This window comes from Pholcus phalangioides, unplaced genomic scaffold (assembly GCF_987345545.1).
Source record: "Pholcus phalangioides strain wild (caught in Gottingen) unplaced genomic scaffold, Ppha-v1.0 ptg000003l_1, whole genome shotgun sequence".
In the NCBI taxonomy this organism is placed as follows: Eukaryota; Metazoa; Arthropoda; class Arachnida; order Araneae; family Pholcidae; genus Pholcus; species Pholcus phalangioides.
The window spans coordinates 54,890,197-54,912,108 of record NW_028301596.1 but is presented as its reverse complement, the minus strand read 5'-3'; the positions used below and the strand labels follow the sequence as shown (position 1 = coordinate 54,912,108).

Here is a 21,912-nt window from a genome sequence, read left to right as displayed (position 1 = left end):
TAGAGCAGTTCCAATTTTTCACCATGTTAAAAAAATATGAGACCCCTTTAAGATGGTCCTGGTTTAAGGATGATTGAAGTGAGTTTTTTTATTGAAAACTTGTCGAGATTATTTTCAATAATTTGTTATGGAGTGACGTAATCGAGGGAACAGCCAATCAGAAGAAGGGATGGGGCGTGTCTGAAATCAGAAGCGGAACGCGAGACGGAAAAGTTGTTTTCTCTTGTGAATCAGATCATTTCTCACTGCAGACCCATTGAAGTTCGGACGGTGAGGTTTTTTGTCTCTGTCTTGTCCATCCCATTCATTATCTTCTTCGGACATCTTTGACCAATTTTTCTCCATACACCTCGTCATATATTCAAGACATAACATTCATAATGGCAAGTAGATATTTACTTATCATTTTGATATTTGAGGGGGGGGGGAATTGATTATAAAATTATTGAAATTATGAATCGATGTGTAATAGGGGTTAGTGCCCGCAAATTTTCCAAAAAAACACATTTTCGAATTTTTCAATTTTCAAACACTGGAATTATTTGCGTCTAAAACTGTCTTTGTTCTACCCTGTACTAGAAATATTTTTAAAATATTTTAACGTATACTGACTGCTGCAGGCATTATACATGTGCTAATGTTTTCCCACTAAAATGCTCTTTTTTTTTAAAGTTTTTTTGATAAAACGACGATTTTTTCGAATATTGTCGAAAATGATTTTATATATTTATTTGGAAGAATGTTTTACACAGAATCGAGAACTGTTTTATGCATGCAATGAGTAAAAACAAAGTTATGGCTGATTTAAATCACCTGCAGCAATGGTTTCAAAAGGCAACAAACAATTTTTAAACTCGTTTTTTTTTTGAAGAGCCATGTCATCGTTTTCACTTTATTCCACGCGAACAATAATTTCTCAAAAAATATGCTAGATATTTTCATGAAATTTTTCAACAGTATTTCAGATAATGTTTTAGCTGTGCAATGAACTAGGATCTTGGCCATATCTTTAGAATTCAATATTTTACAGCTGTTTGAATTTAGAAAAAAAAAATTGTGAAAATTCACGTATTGTTTCACAAAAACTGCCATATCTAAGAGAATATTTTGTGCATCTTAAAACTTTTAGTTCATCGCACAGATAATAATCGTAGCAACATGCAGTATCAAAACTATTGAAATAAATGGTTTAATTTTCAGTGTACAATGTCTGGCGTAAGTAATGAAAATGAGCCAATTTTGACACAATTTAAAATATCTCAAAAAGTTTTAAAGATATTTCAGAAATTTCACTGGATTTCCTTATTTCACGCAGTATTATTATTCCAACCCCCTTGTTGTTTTGTGAAAATAGTGTTTTAAAAAAAAAGTGCCCCCGCACGTAGTCAGTTACCTTAAAATCCTCTTATTTTAGCATTGACAAACCCAGATATTTTTAAAGTTGATTTTTCAATGGAACAATTTTCCTTAAAGCGCCTTAGTTTGCGCCTGCTAAAAATCGAAAAACTTGACTTGAGTAAAAAAAAAAAGATATTTACGTATGTAATCGAATAATTTTTCACACCTGACAAAGAAATTTAAATTTTCAAAAATTTTCATATCTTTTGAAATGTTATTGAACGAGAAAAAATTTCTTCATATGTGATAATGTTTCGTGGAAATTATGGAATATTTTTGCATCTGTACAAATAATTATCAAATTGAAAAACATTTTTTCATTCGTTACAAAATTCTTTAACATTTAAATAGCAAGTTTTTTTTAAATCTGAATCCATATACTGAAAGAACAGCATAAACTGACGGACAAGCTCATTGTCTTGTTCTTCCTCCTTTTTTCTATAAATTTTTGAATTCAAATATCTCAGCGAATATCGAACGTGGGCTTTTTTCTTTTTGCCTCAGAAGAGACAGGGCAACAAAATTCTAATTGGAAGTTAGAGGACATGGGGATTGTATAAAAATTTAGATTTTTTAAAATTTATTTTGTGATAGTGTATTTTCACTGTCAAAACCTGGTACAGATTTATTTCTTAAAATATTTTGAGCATTTTTTTAAATTGGAACCATGGCGAACGGTTGACGAGATAAAGACAGAATTAGGACACCCTGTATAATTTTCTATTCTGTCGGAGAAAAAAAATTATTTTAAAAAGCTATTTTTTTTCCTTCAAAAGTTCGATATAATGACATCCGATATAACGTGCTTTTCTGTGAAACGAATAGAACGAAGGAGATCGTTATGACTGAGGCCCGGATTACATACATTTGCATATTTTGGCTTTTCTAACATTAAATCATATAAATGCATAAAATCAAAGAATTTTCGGAGTAAGTGTGATGCCTGGCCCTATTTCGGGCCATCAATTGGTTCTGGTTCTGGCTACAACAGACTGTGGTTCTCAACTTCAAGGCGCGATTGCGAGCCGATCTTCCCGATATAAAGTCTACCCAGAAATAGTAACAGGCCTTCAATGGTACAAATATACAATCATTACATTTTACTCACTTCGCTTCTGAAAATATAGATTGCAGTACTGAAAAATCAGGCGCAACACAACTAGATACCCACTAGACTATTAGGTACACACAGTCGAACTTCCGACACAACTCACTCGGTAGCCTATGGCGATAGACCGAAGTTGTGCTCGGCTTGAAAGAAAGCTACAACACACTAGAAATTAAAAATACCTAAGTACGAGTTATTTGCATATGTATGTGAGGATTTTTTTTTTTTGTAAATGAATATGCAATAATGTACATATGCATACAAAAAAATAGAAAATATGCATTTTAAAAACGTAACTTATATTTTGCATGACGATTTTTTTAATGCATATCTTCTCATTTTGGGTACATATTTCAGAATTTTTAACTTTTCCAGAATTTTTTTAGTGCATATGTTGGGATTTTGTGCATATTTTGGCATTTTTAAGTACATATTTTGCTATTTGTAAATGCATATTTGCATATTTTTAGACCATATTTCGCCACTTTTTAGTGCACATAATCCGGGCTCTGGCTATAACTAACGTCGACTGTATTAGGGGAAAAAAATCGAAACACCTTGTGTCTTTTTTAATGATGTTTTTCAAAGGGAAAAATGGTAATTGGACACTGACAACGAAAAGTCTGAGTAAGAGTTATTATTATTTGCATTTTTTACTTTCAAAGAGTTATTATCAGAAGCTTTTATTAGGGGGTTCTCACTTCAACCACGATGTCGAAATAGTGATACGCTGTGCTAAATCGCTTGGCACCTCAGTTGTGTGTATACACGTGTATGTGTGTGTCTTTGTCAATCTTTTATGGCCTATTGTGAATCATATAATCTGTGGTTTTTGCTTCATTCCTTTTTCATACATGACATTTTTTTACGATGATTCAATTTCTTGGAACTAAATATCTTCGTCAGTTGCGGTTTTTCTTTTCAAGTGTTAGGTAGTACGAAAACCTAACTTTCTTGAAAAAATTCTATTCTCTCTATATATTTTCAGAGTTGCCAACTTTCCGTTGCCGGATTTCCACGACATTCTCGGGGCTTTCGTATTATGAATTGAAATTGCCCGTTTTTTCAATATTATTGCCATCTACTTAAAAATAATAAAAATGTAAGAAAAGGAAGAAGAAGAGTTGCTGTTTTTGGCTTCTACAGTTTTTACTTTTAGAAAGCGATTTCTTTCCCTATTGCATGAAAAGCTCTTGCGACATCACAGCACCTAGATTAGTACAGTAGCCTGTGTGAAGGGGGTGTAACGAACATGGCTGCCCGTGCACGTTAAAAACATTATCTTATACAAGTGTTTTGTCGTAAATTGACTGGTAGATGATTCAATAACCATATTTTCTCTATGTATCGCTGACAATATTTCATAGCGAAAATTGCAAAAAATCGGGACCTTTATACCGTCAAACCGAAAGATACCCAGGCCATATCGCCGTATGGCAATATCGGCTCATTGTCCTCACGGACTGGATACCTCTGGCAATTTATTCATAAAAAAGCATACATTACAAAATATACATTACAATCATAATAACTATAAAATCACTTTTTTACCTACTGGTTTTTACTTACTGGAGGTTGGCAAGTCTCTGCATTTTCATTATCTAAAAGAAACTTCTTAAGAACCCCTGGAGGTCAACAGACCATTTTTTAAAAGCCTCTGCAATAGAATATCATTTTTTCGAACATTCACTCACAGACAAATATGCACATGCATAAACAGAGTCGACGGAAGTGTTTTGAACCTGTGGGTGCTTGTCTTTAGGAAATTTTGAATTATGAATCAATTCTAAGGGTGCTCGAGCACCTCCCGGCTCCGACGCCGCCACTGTGCGTAAAGAAAAAAAATCTGAAACTAGAGGAGGACAAACAGGTTTTTCTCTCGTTTCATATGAAAAGCTTTACAATGTATCAAAATAGAAGGAAAATTGTGTAAAAATTTAAAGAACTACAATATATAAGAAAAATTACTTCTACTACTTCTGTGTGTAAAAACAGAAGAAAATCATTTTCCTCTCTCAATTTTCCCGAAGCGTAATTAGATGTCTTATTTTCTTTTTTCTTTCGCCCTTCGATGATTTTAAACATTCACGAAATCGTGATTCCCAAATAAGAGGATGTAGGGAGTTGTCTCCACGATTCGCGATGGTCAGTCACCAAGAAACGTGTAATGTTCGAGGTCAATCTCTCTAGATTCTAGTCTTACCATATCTAGGAACTTAAAAGATATGTACGGAAGGAAAAGAAAAACATAGGAACATGGACTTGGTTGAGGGAATGCAGAGAGGAACTACGCGCGTTGGCACACAATGCTTGAGCTATGAAGAAAGACTTGATTTCTTGAATTTGTTTACATCGGAGGAACGCGGGTGTCGTTGTCGGAGGCATATGATCGAAGTGTTTTAAAATTTTCGACGGGATGTATAGGATGAACCACGAGTTTTTAATACACCGTCAGTCAACTGCTTCGCTGAGGGGGACACCAGTATCGTTTAGTAGGGTCCAAATCCACCGTCGGCACAGTGGTGGTCGGTTGAAGTTGGTTTTCTGTGGTTTACAACTTCGAGGGGCGAATGCGAGCCGATCTCCTCCTTTAAAAAGTCTCGCCACAAAGATCAACTGGCCTCTACACAACGATACGGTTCTTCAATCATTACACTTCACTCATAATTAGAAAAATTGATGGCAGACGACAGCATTGCACATATATTGTGCCCGAGTGGCATGGTGGTAAGATACTCGTCTACCATCGTGAAGGTTGTTGTCTGGGTCACGGGTTCGAACCCAAAGGGAGGATATAGATAAGATATTTTCCCTAACGAACTCGAGGCGACCACCGATAGACAGCGCCTTCACTTCCAACACATCTCACTAATGGCAGTAAATTGCAATATAGCGATATGACCAGAGTTGGTGAAGTAGCATTGCACATATAACAAACTTCGCTTTTTTCTCACAATACATACACGTAGCGTTGTAACTAGGCAGGTGCAGCACAGGGCCCACTTGGAAGGGGGGGGGGTAGCCCAGAATGGGCTAGAAGAGGCCTAAATGCAAATTCTTGCACAGGGCATAGGAATGTCTAGTTACGACACTGCATACACGCACATTCCAACATGTACCAATTCATTAGAAGTTCCGCAGATGAATATGGACGAGTGGTGCATGTATGTATGTGTGTGTGTCTGGTTCAGTAGTAATAGTAGTATCGTTTAGTAAGACAATTTTAACAATTGGCACGTTTAAAAAGAGATACGATAAGGTTGGGGTGGATCTAGAAGCTATCCGTACTTAGAATAAGACAACCATAAATATTTTTTTATGGGCATTGTATTATATTTTATCATGTATAACATTGGATAGTCTTTAGTTTTATTTCATTTAGTTATAATTGCATTTTTAGTTGGGGGGGGGGTTGCTGTATTTTAGAAATATATGTCATTCATATTTGTTACGGGCATCTCAGCCACCTCGTTGGGCATTTCGCCTGTTGCGTATTTGAATAGAAATGTTGTAAATGCTTTAAATGATAAAAAAAAATGCAGAAAAAAGTATTACAAATCCTAAAATGCGGATCACGAATGCTGTAAATGCTAAAAAATGGTGAATACTGTTCTATACTTTTTCTATTGTATTGGTTAACACGGGGGGACACGAATCTTATAAATGCTTCAATTTCGAACTTAAATACGCCGCAGGCTTCTAAATGATATTAGTTTATCGTCATCGAAATCTCGTGATTGATAAAAGAAATGTGTCAAAAATCACTTGCCGTAGCGAGATTTTTCAAACGGAAGATTGAAGTTAGTAACCTAGGGGAAAAGGAAGACACTAGAGATTATTATGCGTTAGTGTTGTCGTCTATCTTTCAAATTCGTAATGATTGAATTTGATTCTGAAATCAAACAATTTATGAAGATTTTACTCTCTTGCTGAACTTTAACGAATAGGGAATTGTGATCCTTATATATGCATTATTTTTATACTGCTCATTCAAAAAGGGGAAAAAACGTCAGTTTTTGTTGTTATACCCTGAGCATATTTTTGCAATAAAAAGTCTCTATGGTGATTTTTTGAGACCCTTTCTTTTTCTTTCTATGCATTTGTCTACTCAGATATATTTTACTCCATGATACACATATTTTAGATTAAAAAACTCTTTCGGCAAGTTGCGTGACGTCTGCCTCCAACCAATCAGATTTGTTCGTGTACCGGAAGGAATGTACTGGGTAAAAAAAAACCGTATATTTCGTGACATCTAATCATCAAATGTATTCAATGCTTTAAGGAATGTTAGAGAAAAATATAGGCCAAAAACATTTTTTTTTTTTTGGCATGTTTTGTTATTGTAGTAACTTACTTCAGTAGTGTCGATGTGTCGATACTTTTGACAGGCAAGTTTTGACAATGTATCGATGCGCCCAGAAAACACTTTTGTACCAAAGTTTGCTACAGATTATTGTGGAATGTAGGACGTTTTTATTTGTGTCCTAGTTGAATTCAATTGGCTCCTTTTCTTGCACATGAATATCGTGCCAAAATACAAGCTATCTGATATCAATTCTTTGATAGACTTGCAAATAATATTTGCGCAATGAAAGAAGTTTCACTCACGATAGTTGGTCGGTTGTGGTTTAGTAATAATATTGATTGCAGTAGGGCCAGATATGCCGTAATTCTGCCGCTCGCTGGCCGAAAACTTGTTTGTATTGGTGACCATATAACTCGTATTTTACCGGACTTTCACATAATTTTGGTCTTCAAACCGTTTCATAAAATGCCCATTTTTCCCTTATTTTCAACGAGGCTCACTTGAATTTTTAAAATCAAGAATGGAGATCACTTTTACGACATTAAGTGACGCCTTTGACAATTTTTTTTTTAGCTGGAATTGGCAAATTTACTTGCTTTTGGCTATCTTTTTTGTCTGGATTTTTTTTTTGACCGACAATTTTTTTGGCTGTAATTTGCAATTTCACTTGCCTTTGACAATTTCTTTGACTGTAATTGACGAATTTTTGACTGCGTTGGCCACCATCATCCAAATTTATTGACGAATGGTTATTTTTATGACCATGAAATAGTAGTTTGATATTCATTGTGGGTTCCAATGTAAACCTGGTGTGCACCAGGATGTTCGTGGTTCCTGAGGGATTGCAGAACTTCGCTTTAGAGCATACATGCTCAACCCATGGCCCGTGGGCCAAATGTGACTTTCGGAATCATCTGATGTGGCCTATGACCCCAAACTTACTTATGAAAAATAAACTAAGCGGCACATTACAAGATTGCTTTCAACCCGCGGTCACACGTAAGTGGCCTGCGGCACATTACCAGATCACTTAAGTGACCCGCGACACATTTCTAGATCACTAAAGGGACCAGCGGCAGATAACTTAAGTGGCTTACGGTGCAGTTCCAGATCACAAAGTTCATTCACAAGGAAACATTCCCATATAACTTGAGTGACCAATGGCAAATTCCCAGATAACTTAAGCGACCAGCGCACTTTCCCAGATAGCTTAACCCGTGATCTGCGGCGCGGTTCGAGCGTATGAGCTGCCAACCGCACAGCTCCAGATCAATTAACCGACCCGCGGCACATTTCCAGATCGATTAATTGGCCCGCGACACCTTTTCATACCAATGAAGTACCCCAAAATTCCCAAAAAGGTTGAGCAAGCGCCCTTGTTTTGGGGCCGCAAAGCCGATTTTGTACCGATCCGCAAAAATACTCAACCCCGTCCCGGCTTGTAAAAACTCCACAACGCAACTGGATTCGAACACAATTTAGTCTCAGACGAACAAATTCGAGCTTCTGGATGATGTACGTACTTAGCCATGGTCCAGAAGGAGAAAAAAAAGAAAAAGGGAAGGTAAGTCAGGCGTGCGTCCTTCTTCCTCTGGTCTTTGAACACGTCATGGTCCTGAAACTTATTTTCTTTTATATATTATACGACTGGTTTCTTGATTCTTGTTTTTCATTCCTATGCCATTCCGGCCGGTCCGTAACCTTCATTTTCCACTGTCTGGACACGGACCAGTAAACAAAAAGCCAGTCTTTTCAGTTTCACCCTGTTCAGTTATTACCACAAGAATCTCCAGACAGTTCCTTTCATATTACTCTCTTTCTTTTCTTATCGCTCTTTCTGCTCTTCATATCTTTTTTTGTTTGTTTTGTCTTCGAGATGTTTAACCTTATAGACACTCCTCACACGTTAGCTAATGATATCTTCAATATTACATTATACGTGTATACACACACACACACACACACACACACACACACACACACACACACACACACACACACACACACACACACACACAATGTATTTTTTTACCTATTTCTTTTACAGTGACGTAATTCTATTCCTATGGTTGTGAAGCTTTAGCTCAGTGGTTCCCAACCTTTAAAGGAATCTCGCGTATCCATAGAAATGCGTAGATGCGTTTACTCTGTGAAATGTGAGGAAGGCTTGTGTATTCATAAAAGTGCGAATACTCTGTGAAATGTGAGGGCTTGTGTATTCATAGAAATGCGTAAATGCGTTTACTCTGTGAAATGTGAGGAAGGCTTGCGTATTCATAGAAATGCGTAGATTCGTTTACTCTGTGAAATATGAGGCTTGCGTATTCATAGAAATGCGTAGATGCGTTTACTCTGTGAAATATGAGGCTTACGTATCATAGAAATGCGTAGATGCGCTTGCTCTGTGAAATGTGAGGAAGGCTTGCGTATTCATAGAAATGCGTAGATGCGCTTGCTCTGTGAAATGTAAGGAAGGCTTGCGTATTCATAGAAATGCGTAGATTCGTTTACTCTGTGAAATATGAGGCTTGCGTATTCATAGAAATGCGTAGATGCGTTTACTCTGTGAAATATGAAGCTTACGTATCATAGAAATGCGTAGATGCGCTTGCTCTGTGAAATGTGAGGAAGGCTTGCGTATTCATAGAAATGCGTAGATTCGTTTACTCTGTGAAATATGAGGCTTGCGTATTCATAGAAATGCGTAGATGCGTTTACTCTGTGAAATATGAGGCTTACGTATCATAGAAATGCGTAGATGCGCTTGCTCTGTGAAATGTGAGGAAGGCTTGCGTATTTTCATAGAAATGCGTAAATGCGTTTACTCTGTGAAATGTGAGGAAGGCTATCGTATTCATAGAAATGCGTCGTGATGTGCACTCCTTGAAATTTAAGGGAGACTCGTATCTATAGAAATGCTTAGGCGGGTGTGTTCCTTGAAATGTAAGAGAGGCTCGCGTATCCATAGAGCTGCGTAGTTGCTCTATGGATGTAAAGGTATGCTGGCGTATCTATAGAAAATGAGTAGGAGGATTTGCGTATCCCCCTAAAACTTTTTACAAACGTGCAAGGTACGTGCGTATTTTTCGAAATTCTTAGAAGGCGTCTACATCCCTAGAAACATATTGGAAGCTTCTCTTACTTACTCACTTAGGGATACCTAGAATATCTGCGCACTTTTTAATTCATAGGAGATTGGCGTACGCCTACAAATGCGTTGAAAGTTTGCCCATCCCTCCTAGAAATGCTCAGGAGACGTGTACCCCGTCGTATATATTACACTATAATCATTATTCTGAATTTTTTCACTCGTTTTTTTACGCCATTGATGATTATTTTTCGCGCATCCCCGGTACACAGGTTGGGGCCCCACTATTTTAAATCAATGACTCTGGAAGAATTATAAACAAATCAAACCGTTGATCATTTTATTGGTCCACACGTGAAGTTTAATTTAAAATTCTCGTGGATTTTTGAATAGTGGGTGTGCCCGGGAATATTTGCTTTTTTAACACTTCTCTCTAGCAACCCTAAGGGTAATTGAAAAGTCCGGCTGCTAGTCATTTCGCGATGTACCAGACTGATGTGGAAAATATATAGCACTTTCTAATCAGCGGATTTTTTTAGCACTTTTTTGCAATTTTCCCATAGCCCACCAACTTTAGGCTTGTTTGCTGAAAATCACCTGGTTTAGTATATGAGGCAGGCGTACTACAATAATTCAGGTTTTCCATGCTTTAAGGCTGCTGCTACACACACACTTCTTACGTGATGTGGCCCCACATGAACACAAAGTGGTGTGTAGCAGCGGCCTACTGACTAGTGCATTGTCGGTGTATTTGATACTCACGAGCAGTGTGGACACACCTGAATGGCTACTGCCATTTTTATCGACGAGATTTACATTGAGCTCGCTCGTTTATTTATTTACTTCGTGAGCCTAGTTTTCAACCGACCATGATGTAGAGTGACCTATGGGACAAATGTGGCCCTCGGAGTCATATGATGTGGCCCGCGACCTCAAACTTCATTTTGTAAAAATTGATCAAGTCGCGCATAAACGGATCACAAAAGTGACCCGATATGCAATTCCATTCACTTGAGTCTACGCAGACCTTTGAAATGACCCATGACACATACACATTTCACTGGAGTAACGTGCGACACAGTTGCGAAGCAATTAAGAAGTCATCGGTGCATTTTCAGTTCACTCAAGTGACCCGCGACACATTTCCTGGTCACTTAAATGACCCTCGGTGATGTTCCAGATCACTTACGTGACCCACGACGTATTTACAGATCACTTTAGTGACTCGCGGGACAGTCCCAGAGCACTTGAGTGTCCACCCCACAATCCCAGATTACACTAATGACCCGGCAGTTTCAGATCACTCAAGCGGTCCGTGGCACATTTACTGATCTATCAATATACCTGTGATAGACCTCTTAATTATGTTGCCCACGACTCGTTTCCAAACCGATGAAGTGATGAAGCTACCTGTTTCATCATCAAAAAGTGGATCAATGCATTTAGGTAGACGCACCGATCCTGAATATTACCAACTAGGTAATGAAACGTTACAGCAATTGGATACATGCGTGTGATTTAGGTATTGCAATGAGCCGCATTCTGGATTTCACTGACCATTATCATGGCATAGTCTGCAAAGCTAATAGAATTTCATATATGTTACGTACGGCATACCGTAAGTGTGATGCGCATACGTTGTCATATGCTTTCTGTGTGTACGTTCGCCCGACTCTGGAGTTCTGTTCGCAAGTATGGAGCCCTTACAAAATCAAGGACATGCAGCTCCTCGAAAAGCCACAGAGGTCGTTTACTAAACGAATACCTGGCATGAGCGGTCTATCTTATTGCCAGAGACTTCAATTTCTGGGTTTACACTCGCTGGAATGGCGTAGAATCGCTGCAGATCTGAAGATGGGCTACAAACTAGTCCACCAAATTGTTTATCTACCATCGAGAGAGCCTTTCTTTGAGATCATAGACAGGCGAGTTAACCTACGTAGGCATCGCTTCCAAATAAGACTACCAACGACTAGAAGGGATTGCTTTTCCCACGGATATAGATGCCGTGTGGCGAGAATATGGAACAGTCTTCCATCAGAACTTGTATGTGCCTCCTACGCAAGATTTGCTTCTGCTATTGGGGATTTCGACCTGACTCCGTATGCGAAGTGCTTCCAGTTCTGACTATTATTATTGTTTTTTTTCTTCCAGTATTAGTGCATTTCATGCCTTCTGGGGTTATTGTAAATAAATAAATAAATAAAAACTCATGTAATTGTTAAGCAATGGATGAATATTTCCGAGAGTTATCTTTCTATTTTAAACCGTTCTCAAAATATATGTACATTCTTTCGTACCAGTCCAAGAACCTTCGGTTTCTTTCACTTGACGTTCTAAAGTCAAAGTACTCCACTGATTTACGATGAATATAGTCAATATACTATTTGTACGTCATGTCATATCAGGCTTTTCACCTCACTTATACACAGAATATAGTTGGAACAAAAATTGCATGTGAAGTGCGCATGTCACGTAAATATGTCGTAAATCCACGTTGAAAAAGATTTACAGCCGGCATATGGATTTTGTTTTTTTATCTCCTAGGAAATTTCATTCGAACAATGAGAGATTGTGTCCGTACATCATGTTAACATGAATCCGTGACATCTTTACAGAAGGGCCGAAAAGTCCTCGAATGAAATAAGGGAGCCCTGAATTATAGGAAATTTTTCATTAATAACATTTTTGACATTTAAAATGAGCTGAATAGGGCTCTGAAAAATGCTCAGGTATTGAGTCCTCGAACTCATTGGGACGGTCCTGATTGGGAATATATATATATATATATACAGGGTGATTATAAAAAAACTATCCCGACATATGGGCCCCTAACTATCATACCATTCACAGAAACTGAATGAAATTTTGGCATAAGGTATTTTGACGTATGCGCTCAAGAATGATATGGAAAACAACAGTGTCACTCTAACAGTTACGGTTACAGTGAGAAAATTTCGAAAATATCAAATGGCAACACCAAGTTTTTTGTGTTGGAATGTGATCTGCATTGTGAAAAACCCTAAATAGCTTTCGAATGGCAACTGTAGCATGAAAATCACCGGCGGTAGATAGGCTAAAAGTGAGGACAACCAATAAGGACAGAGATAGAAGCAGCATAAAATAAAGCATTTTATTGTGTTTTCCACATGACCTTGTGGAGGACTAATCAGGCTGGGATCTCAGCCGAAGAAACGGTGTGACGAATGAAACGAACATTAATGCTCTGGTGCACGGCAAAGTCATTTTTACTTTTTCCTTGCCTAGCTAGAGGGATTTTCGTGCTACAGGTGTCATTCCAACGCTATTTAGTGTTTTTCAGTATGGAGATCACATTCCAATACAAAAAACTTGGTGTTGCCATTTGATATTTTCGAAATTTTCTCACTGTAACCGTAACTGTTAGAGTGACACTGTTGTTTTCCATATCATTCTTGAGCGCATCCCTCAAAATACCTTATGCCAAAATTTCATTCAGTTTCTGTGAATGGTATGATAGTTAGGGGTCCATATGTCGGGATAGTTTTTTTATAATCACACACACACACACACACACACATACACACACCTTGCAGTGTATAGGAGCCTAGTGGTAACATGTTAAAGTGCCACATTATGTTCATATCATTGGGATTCAATGATGTGAACATAATGTGACACTTTAACATGTTTCTACTTGATTCCTATTCACTGCAAGGTATTTATTTTTCAATACAGGGTACACCTTTTAGGCCAGAATTCCACTACAAAAATTTTATAAAACATCTTTTACAAAACTTGAAAAAAAAACCTATAGGCCTATTGGTTATATTCCCTCGAACGTAACCGATACGCTTATTGGTTGAATCTTTAGTTTTATAAAAGAACTTTTTTGAAACTTTCATAGTGTAATGCAAGAGTCAGACAAAATAGTCTCTCTGCAGAGAGCAGGCGGGCTTATATACTGACATAATATGAAAATTCAAGCATTTACCATCTTTAACTTCAAAATACGGAACACAGATGGTAGCACCAGCAAGAACGCGAAACGAGCACAATTCTGACATTAGGGCCACACATAGGGGTCATTCAAGTATTACATCAGCATCGATAGGAAAGTTTTTCAGTTTTCCTCACTTTTGATAACGGCGAAGGGGGGGGGCACATCGACCACCCTTTGTGAAATATTAAACATTCTTAACGGCATCTTTACTGAGTGTGCCAAGAACCTTCCCCTAGTTTGTGGGCACCTGAACCTATTCCCCCTATTGATAAGTCCTCTATAGAGCCGCTTTAGTGGTCTCTAAATGTTCTGCGGATCCTGTAAGTGATCTGGGATTGTGCCACGCGTCACTCAAATAGTTCTTAAATATGCCGCTGATCATTTAAGTAATCTGGGAATGTGCCACGGGTAACTTGAGTGATGTAGAGCCTCACTGGGGGGCCGTTTAAGTTCTCTAAAACTGTGCCGCATGTCACCTGACATGATCTCTGAATGTGCCAACAACCACTTAAGTATTCTGAAACTGTTAAGCCGTGAGTCAGTTAAATGATTTGTGCCACGTGCCGCTTAAATGGTCTGGAATTGTGCCACGTCTGGGGGACGGGGGCCCCATTGCGTATGTCTCTGATCCCAATGTGCGTTTGGAGGTAGTGGGCAGAGCTGACTAAATTTTGCTGACGGGGGTGTCAGAGTTTTGGTAGCTTTTGCTGACAGTGGAGGGGGGGGGGGGGCGGTAGAAAATGGTTAAAACTCTGCTGACGTAATACTTGAATGCCCCCCCCCCCCATAAACTCAGAACACACATTCACGCATGTACCAAATTCGCTAGAAATTTCGTAGAGGAATGTATACGAGGTGCATGTCAGGTTAGACATCACGGCCAACCTTTTAGACGTCGTGGTCAAAAAAGAAAATGTCCCCGGATCCCGAGGATCAACAAGCTATACTGCAGTACAAAGGTTTTTAACCTTTTTTCCTAACCGCGAGCACTGCCTGCACCCATCATCAAAAAAAGAGCACCCTTACGGCATGCTTGACACACAAATGCATGAAATCAGGATGATTTCAATCTTGTGAATGCAATTTGTACAAGGTGGTTTAATTGGAACGTTGATCAAGTGCTCGCGAGCACTCTAGGTGCTTCAGGGAACACCATGGTGCTCGCCAGCAACGGGTTGAAAATGCCTGCTGTAGTATCTAAATTCGCTCAGTGGCGTCTTTGAACGGGTGAGCCCATTGCCGTTTTTGTGACCGAAAATTATTGTATAATTTATTTTTCAATTTATTAATTCGGCGATTATTTTTTCATCAAATTTGAACCATTAATTAATTCTGCGGAGTTATTTTTTCCATTGAATAAGAATATACACATAATTCTGAAATTATTTTCTTCATGAAATATTGAGATCTTCGTTAATTCTTAAAAATAATTTACTTGTTACAATAATTCTTTAAGTATTCTGAAGATTATGAAATTATTTCTCTCATTAGTTCTGAAATTTTGTATATTTGAAATTACTTCGTTCACCAATTCTGTGTAATGAGTTTCTCCATTGAGGTTTTTTCTCCTTTCAGCAGTTATATGAATTCTGTTTTTATATAAGCGTTTTCGTCGGTGGGCCAGTGAAAAAAGCTTCTATATCCACATGTGGCCCACGGGCCACGAGTTAAAGACCCCCTAATTTTAATGAATGTTTCACGAAAGATACATATTATGCCTGTAAAAGTAATCCAAAGGCAAAAAATGCATCGTACACTGCAAAGAATGGAGGGGGGTGGGGAGAAGGGAACCTATATACAGTGACCACACTGATTTCCTTGTATAGGTACTTGGTATCTGTTAGAACACATATTTATGCTCAACCAATGACCCGCGGACAAAATGTGGCCCTCGGAGTCATCTGATGTGGCTCGTGACCTCATGCCTGATTTTGTAAAAATGAACTAAGCGGCACATTTTTTCAAATCACTTGGATGACCTGTGTCACAGTTCCAGAGCACTCAATCGGCCCGTGGTACAGTTCCACATCACTCAAGTTACCCTCGTTGCATTTATTGATCACTTAAGTGACGCGTAGCACAGTTCCAGAGCACTTCAGCGGCCCGGGATGTGGTTCCACATCACTCAAGTTACCCGCGGCGCAGTTGCGATTCACTCATGCGGCGCACAGCACATTCACACGTGACGTGAGTGGGCCGCAAAACATTCCCAAATCTTAATTCCAAACCCCAATTCTTAAGTTATCCGCAGTACATTTACAGTTTACTATATAAAGTGACCCACGGCACAGTTCCAGAGCACTTAAGTGACCCACGGTGCCGTTTCACATCACTCAAGTTAGCCGCAACGCAGTTGCAGATAGCCAAAACCGCCCGCGATAAAGTGATAATCCCAGATCACTGAAGTGTCTCACTGCTCAGCTTCAGATCATTGGAGTGATCCGCGGCACATTCATGGATTAAGTGCACAGTTCACACACGACACGTTTTCGAGCCAATGAAGTGGCCCGCACTCTCCTAAAGGTTGAGCGAACCTAGTCATTAACCTCAGGCTCTGAGTCTTTTAATAAGCTGCCGCTGCTGCTTCTCTAATTTCAGATGCATTGGTACTGCTTCATCGCACTGCTGCGGCTTCCTCCATTTTTGCGCGTCTCTTCTTATTTTCCCCCTCTCTCTCTAAGGATAGAGTTTGTACAGGATGCATTTTGTGGTTGAGCATAAACAGAGTTCGATCCACTTGGCAGATGAACCAAAAAAAGAAGTTCAAGGGAAGGGGTCAAAGTTTACTCTTCCGTATAAGGAAAGGCCTGTGGTTGAAGTTTCTTGCTTTTTTCCCCCCATATTATGACATTGAACAGGAAAACATAAGTAAATGCTAAAGTCGCTTTCTCAGTAAATTGAACTGTCACAGTGGAACTTCGGTTAACGAGCTTAATTCGTTCCTCCAACGTGCTCGTTATGCGAATCAAACATCCCCTTAGAAAATGATGGAAACTCGAATAATTCGTTCCACAATTAGTTATTCACATGAAAATGACATTCAATCAATAATTAAACACATTAATAATTACACATAATGCAATAAAATATACGTAATACAGACAACACTATAAATAAACGTACAATAGGATAATGTTTACAAATTAACTTACTCTAAACGACGAGAGGGAGGAGGACGACGATTTAAGGACTCACTGTTGTTTTCAAACGTATTCTTTTTGCGTGACTTTCAAAAAGAACCTTATTCAATGACACTTGTTTTTGCCTCTTTTTTAGGATTTCTGGTAAATGGTAAGTTGCGCTGTTCGTTGGAGAGATTTCTCATTGCTACACAGCTTTATTTGGGTGGTTCTTCTCTAAAGAGTTTTGAACATATTCCCACACACACATTCTACGCATCTCTCTAATCTCATTTTATGTGAGAGACTCCTTACTTTTCTCTTCCTCAGACGAGATACCGTCCATGAACTCTTGCTGGCGCGTGCAAAGGAGATCCATAGCTTCATCTACCGTGAACTTTTCACCAATAGTTACTGAATGCCATCCTCATGCACCTCCAGTCCATGGCCTTCCCAAAGCACAAAATCTCTTCCACAAGTAGTGGCTCATGTTCATGAGCTACCCCCCCCCCTTCTTAAAATCACGTTCAATAATACAATCAACCCACATTTTTTTTCCAAGCAGAATTAAAAAAAAAAACTTCAGGTGCTCATACGCATCTCTGTTATGTTACATCTAGTTTCGTGTCGTAAATATTTACACTCGCACGTGTGTTTATTTTCCGAGTGAGGCACGCTTACCGGAGACCGTACAGGAGAATATTATCCTAAATTCCATAACACGTTGAAAGCAAAAAACCATCAGCTCCGTTGTGATAACGTGAAAATAAATAAAAAAAGCGCATTAATCGAGTCAAAATTTGTTCAAAATTTTTGTTCGTTATGCGAATTGCTCGTTAACCGAAGTTACACTGTATTTTTGACTTGCATTGTGTCTTTCAAACTGGATATGCGTGGGGTTTTCACACCTTTTGTACCCACCGCACCCCTTTTCCTAATCAACGTGATTTCCGATTCCTCTAAGCTGGTGTGAAGTCAAGCAAATATACTACATTTTTTAAGTGGTCTCGTACCGCAATTAGTATACTCGCATGTAAAGGAACTAATTCCAGAATGGATAAATATTTATAAGTATCTGTTACCCGCGGCTTTGCTCGCGTGGGTTTGATAATCTGAAAATTACTTCGCGATAACTCCCCCATATAGCACTTGAACGCCTAATGACCCGCTTGGGGGTTGAATTTTCAGAAATCCCATCTTAGTGGGTACCTGCATTGTAAAATATACCAAATTTCATATTAATATCTTCAGTGGTTTCAGCTAGGCCATGATTGCCCCATATAATCTTTGAACCCCCCCCCCCCCCGAGAGGTTAGAAATTTGAAAAGTCCCTCCTTAGCGAGTCTTTGGATTAGGGGTCTTCAACCCGTGGTCCGCCAAAACATTTCGATCGATTGACACAATATCATTCAAAAATAGGGTAAAACGAAGATTTCAACAAAAAAAGAGTCATCCAGCTTCATATAGACTTATAACAAGGACAGGCTGATCAGTGTACAGTATTTAGCTTCTGAATAAAGCTTTTAACGTAAAAGAAACCACACCATACACTTCTTCACTATAAATTCGAGTACATCCCACTCTACTTGAGTGGGAGAAAGCAGAAATGAACGGCATTTCCATGATATCGTACTTCTCGGGTGCATGGCCGGGTAAGGAGCAGGTGGATGTATGCATATGCATCTTGATTGGTTGGAAAAAGGATTTGTACAATATTGGTACAGTTCGTTTAGTTGTGTTTTAGGTCTTTGAAGCCTTTCATCAGAGGCCTTTTAATGAGTGCACGATGGCAAACCGTGATAACAAAAAAAAAGGAAAGTTGAGATTTTTTTCAAGAAAAGTGGTCATCCCTAGATGCTTCAGCGCCTGTTTTCCTTGAAGGAGGAAGGTGATGAATTCATGAAATCCAAAGGAAAACTTACTGGAGAGTTTCAAGATAAAAAGTGGGTGGGAGATTTCACATTTCTTGTCGATGTCGCTGGTCATCTGAATGGTTTAGATCATTCAGATGATCAGCAGTGATTTCAGCGCAGCGTTGATTGCTCCATGGAATCTTGAACCTCCCTTATGACCCTCCTTTGGGGTTGAATTAAAAAAATACAATAAAAACCTTTCTATAGCCTTAACGTCATGAAATAAAACTGCTGACCGAATTTCATATTTATAGCTTCAGCGGTATCGGCTCGGCGATGATGAATCATCAGTTGGGACGTGTTATTTTATATATATATATATTTTTGTTTTTAATAATTCAAAACAGCACACATAAATACATGGACACAAATATACAAAATAAAATAAAGACAACAGATGTATAGGTTACTTAAGGAATTATTTCCAGAATGAATAAAATTTCGGAATTAATGAGATTTAATGAATGAATAAAATTTCGGAATTAATGAGATTTAATGAATGAATAAAATTTCGGAATTAATGAGATTTAATGAATGAATAAAATTTCGGAATTAATGAGATTTAATGAATGAATAAAATTTCGGAATTAATGAGATTTAATGAATGAATAAAATTTCGGAATTAATGTGATTTAATGAATGAATAAAATTTCGGAATTAATGAGATTTAATGAATGAATATTTAGAATTAATTCCAGAATGGATGAAAATTCAAGATTAAAGGGAGAGAAGTAATTTCAGAATAGATAAAAATTCAAAATTAATATAAAAAAAGATGAAAGTTAAAAATTAATTTCAGATTGGATGAAAATTAATGTGATGTCGATGCCTCACAGCCCCAATCACTAGTGATGTTATCGTAATATGCAATGATTTTTCAAATGCTATGAATTATACTGGAACACCCGTTGGAAATTTGCAATATATCCTTTTTTCATTGCCAATGTGTGAACCAGTATGAGTCTCTTGATCCCTTGGCTGATTTTTTTTTTTAAATTTTGAATTTTTGTATGAAATTTAATTAACAAATTGAAAGTGAAAGAGAAATTTATACGATCTTCAATTCTTTAGTCCCTGATATTTGAAAGTGTCGTTCCACCTTGTCATTATTCGTTTACCGGATTCGTCTCGTGCGAGGTTATTCGTTGCCGACTCTCGTGTCGTTCGTGTGAATCGTTTCGGAAAATAGAAAAAAAGCTCGAGGTTGTCATTTTTCTTCTTTCTCTCATAATCATACACATATCGAAGGAATGTTTGAGGAAAAATCGATTCTCAAAGGATTTTTTCCTAGAAGACGAGAAGACATTGCATATCTTACAGCCGCAAACAAGTCGGTGATATCATCTAGAAATGCGTCGCAACTGAAGCGTATCACCATTGCAATATTCCATCCATCCGTCCAACCACTATAAGACGTTGAAGCCGCGGCTTCATAACAATAAAAGGAATTCAAGCTTCTGTTGTTCTCTTTGTGTTATCAGCTTGTTTTTAGTCTTTATATAACGTGTGTTTTTGATAACGCGTGTAGCTAAAAGCGGCTCGAAATTTATAGCTCATGCGACTCACGAACGTCGAGTTCAAAAAAGCTCTTGACCGCTGAAATCGCGTTTTCTTTTTGTTGTCTGTGTTTTTGCCATAAATTGTCTGTTGTCTCGGTAATCATGCGAGAATAAAGCATGGAATGCAACAAGGAACGGGGAAAAAACAAACAAAATTCTATACCTTTTTTACCCATTAACACTTCCTCCGCGTAAAACGGAAGATAAGTGATTAATGGGTCTGCTAATTGTATGATGGTCTCTGCGAGTTAACACAATAACACTAGTACAAAACATTTCGGAGAACACTTCAGTGCTGTTACAGTATTGTGAAGTCTCACGAAATCATTTAAACCAAAGGTGCCCAACCTTTAAGAGAGTGGTGGGCCACTTTTTTCTTTGGTTTGAAAACTTGTCGCGGGCCATTTGATCTGATCTGAAAAAAGTGCTGCAGGTCACTTAAGAACTCTGTAAATATACCGCGGGTCACTTAAATGATCCATAAACGCTTTGCGGACTGCTTAAGTGATCTGGGACTGTACCGCGAGTCGCTTAAATTATCTGCAAATATACCGTGGGCCACTTAGGTGATCTGTAAATATGCCAAGTGTCTGGAAATGTGCCGCGATTCACTCAAGTAATCTGAAAATATGGCGCGGGTTCTTTAAGTAACCTCTGGAAATCTGCAGACCAACTATCTTAATCTGGAACTGCACTGCTGACCATTTCATTGATCTGGGAATGGGCCACTTAGAATATTTATAAAAAATTATGTTCATTTACTGCATATAAGGCGACTTACAGGGTACATTTGGCCTGCTGGTCATGGGTTGTACATGGTTGTATATGGTTTTACGTTAGGTGCCCGAGTGGCGTGTTGGTAAGATGTTCGTCCACCACTGTGAAGGTTGCCATCGGGTCCCAGGTTCAAACTGGGGAAGAATATAGTTAACAAGAAATTTCCCCTAATGGGCTTGAGGCAATCACCGACAGAGGGCGCCTTTATTCCCAACTCATCTTGTTAATGACAGTAAATTGCAGTATAGTGATATGACCGGAGTTGGTGGGAAGTACAAAACATTTCGAAGAGCACTTCAGTGCTGTTGCAAAGCCGTCTTTGCCAGTCGCCGGGCCCGGTGCGAGAATAATTGAGGAATCAGGGCCAAAACCTTAAAAGTTTCGGGGAAGGAAATTAGTATTAAGAAATTATTAGGAATGCCAGAAAATACCGATGCAAAAAAACATAAAATATGAATTTACACAAAAACGGATGAAAATTCGAAACAGAAGCAAATTTTGATAAATAATTCCAAAACACACACACACTCTCTCTCTCTCTCTAATAAAAATTAGGACCAAATGAAATGAACACATCGGAGAACTAACAAAAAGAGAATCTGGAAACCAATGCAAATTTAGGATTGGTGAATCAAAAATAAGGAACATAATTGGAAAAA

General features: G+C 38.3%; 1 protein-coding gene across 1 annotated transcript in view; it reads left to right on the top strand.

The window, feature by feature from the left end:
• Positions 1 to 234: 234 nt before the first annotated feature.
• The window catches only part of LOC149088899 (tubulin alpha-1A chain), a 34,910-nt gene continuing 13,232 nt past the window's right edge, over positions 235 to 21,912 (top strand). The window contains exon 1 of the mRNA XM_089250443.1: positions 235 to 383. Within this exon, the coding sequence (XP_089106569.1) occupies positions 381 to 383 (3 nt within the window). The 5' untranslated portion in view covers positions 235 to 380. The remainder of the gene's footprint in view (positions 384 to 21,912) is intronic.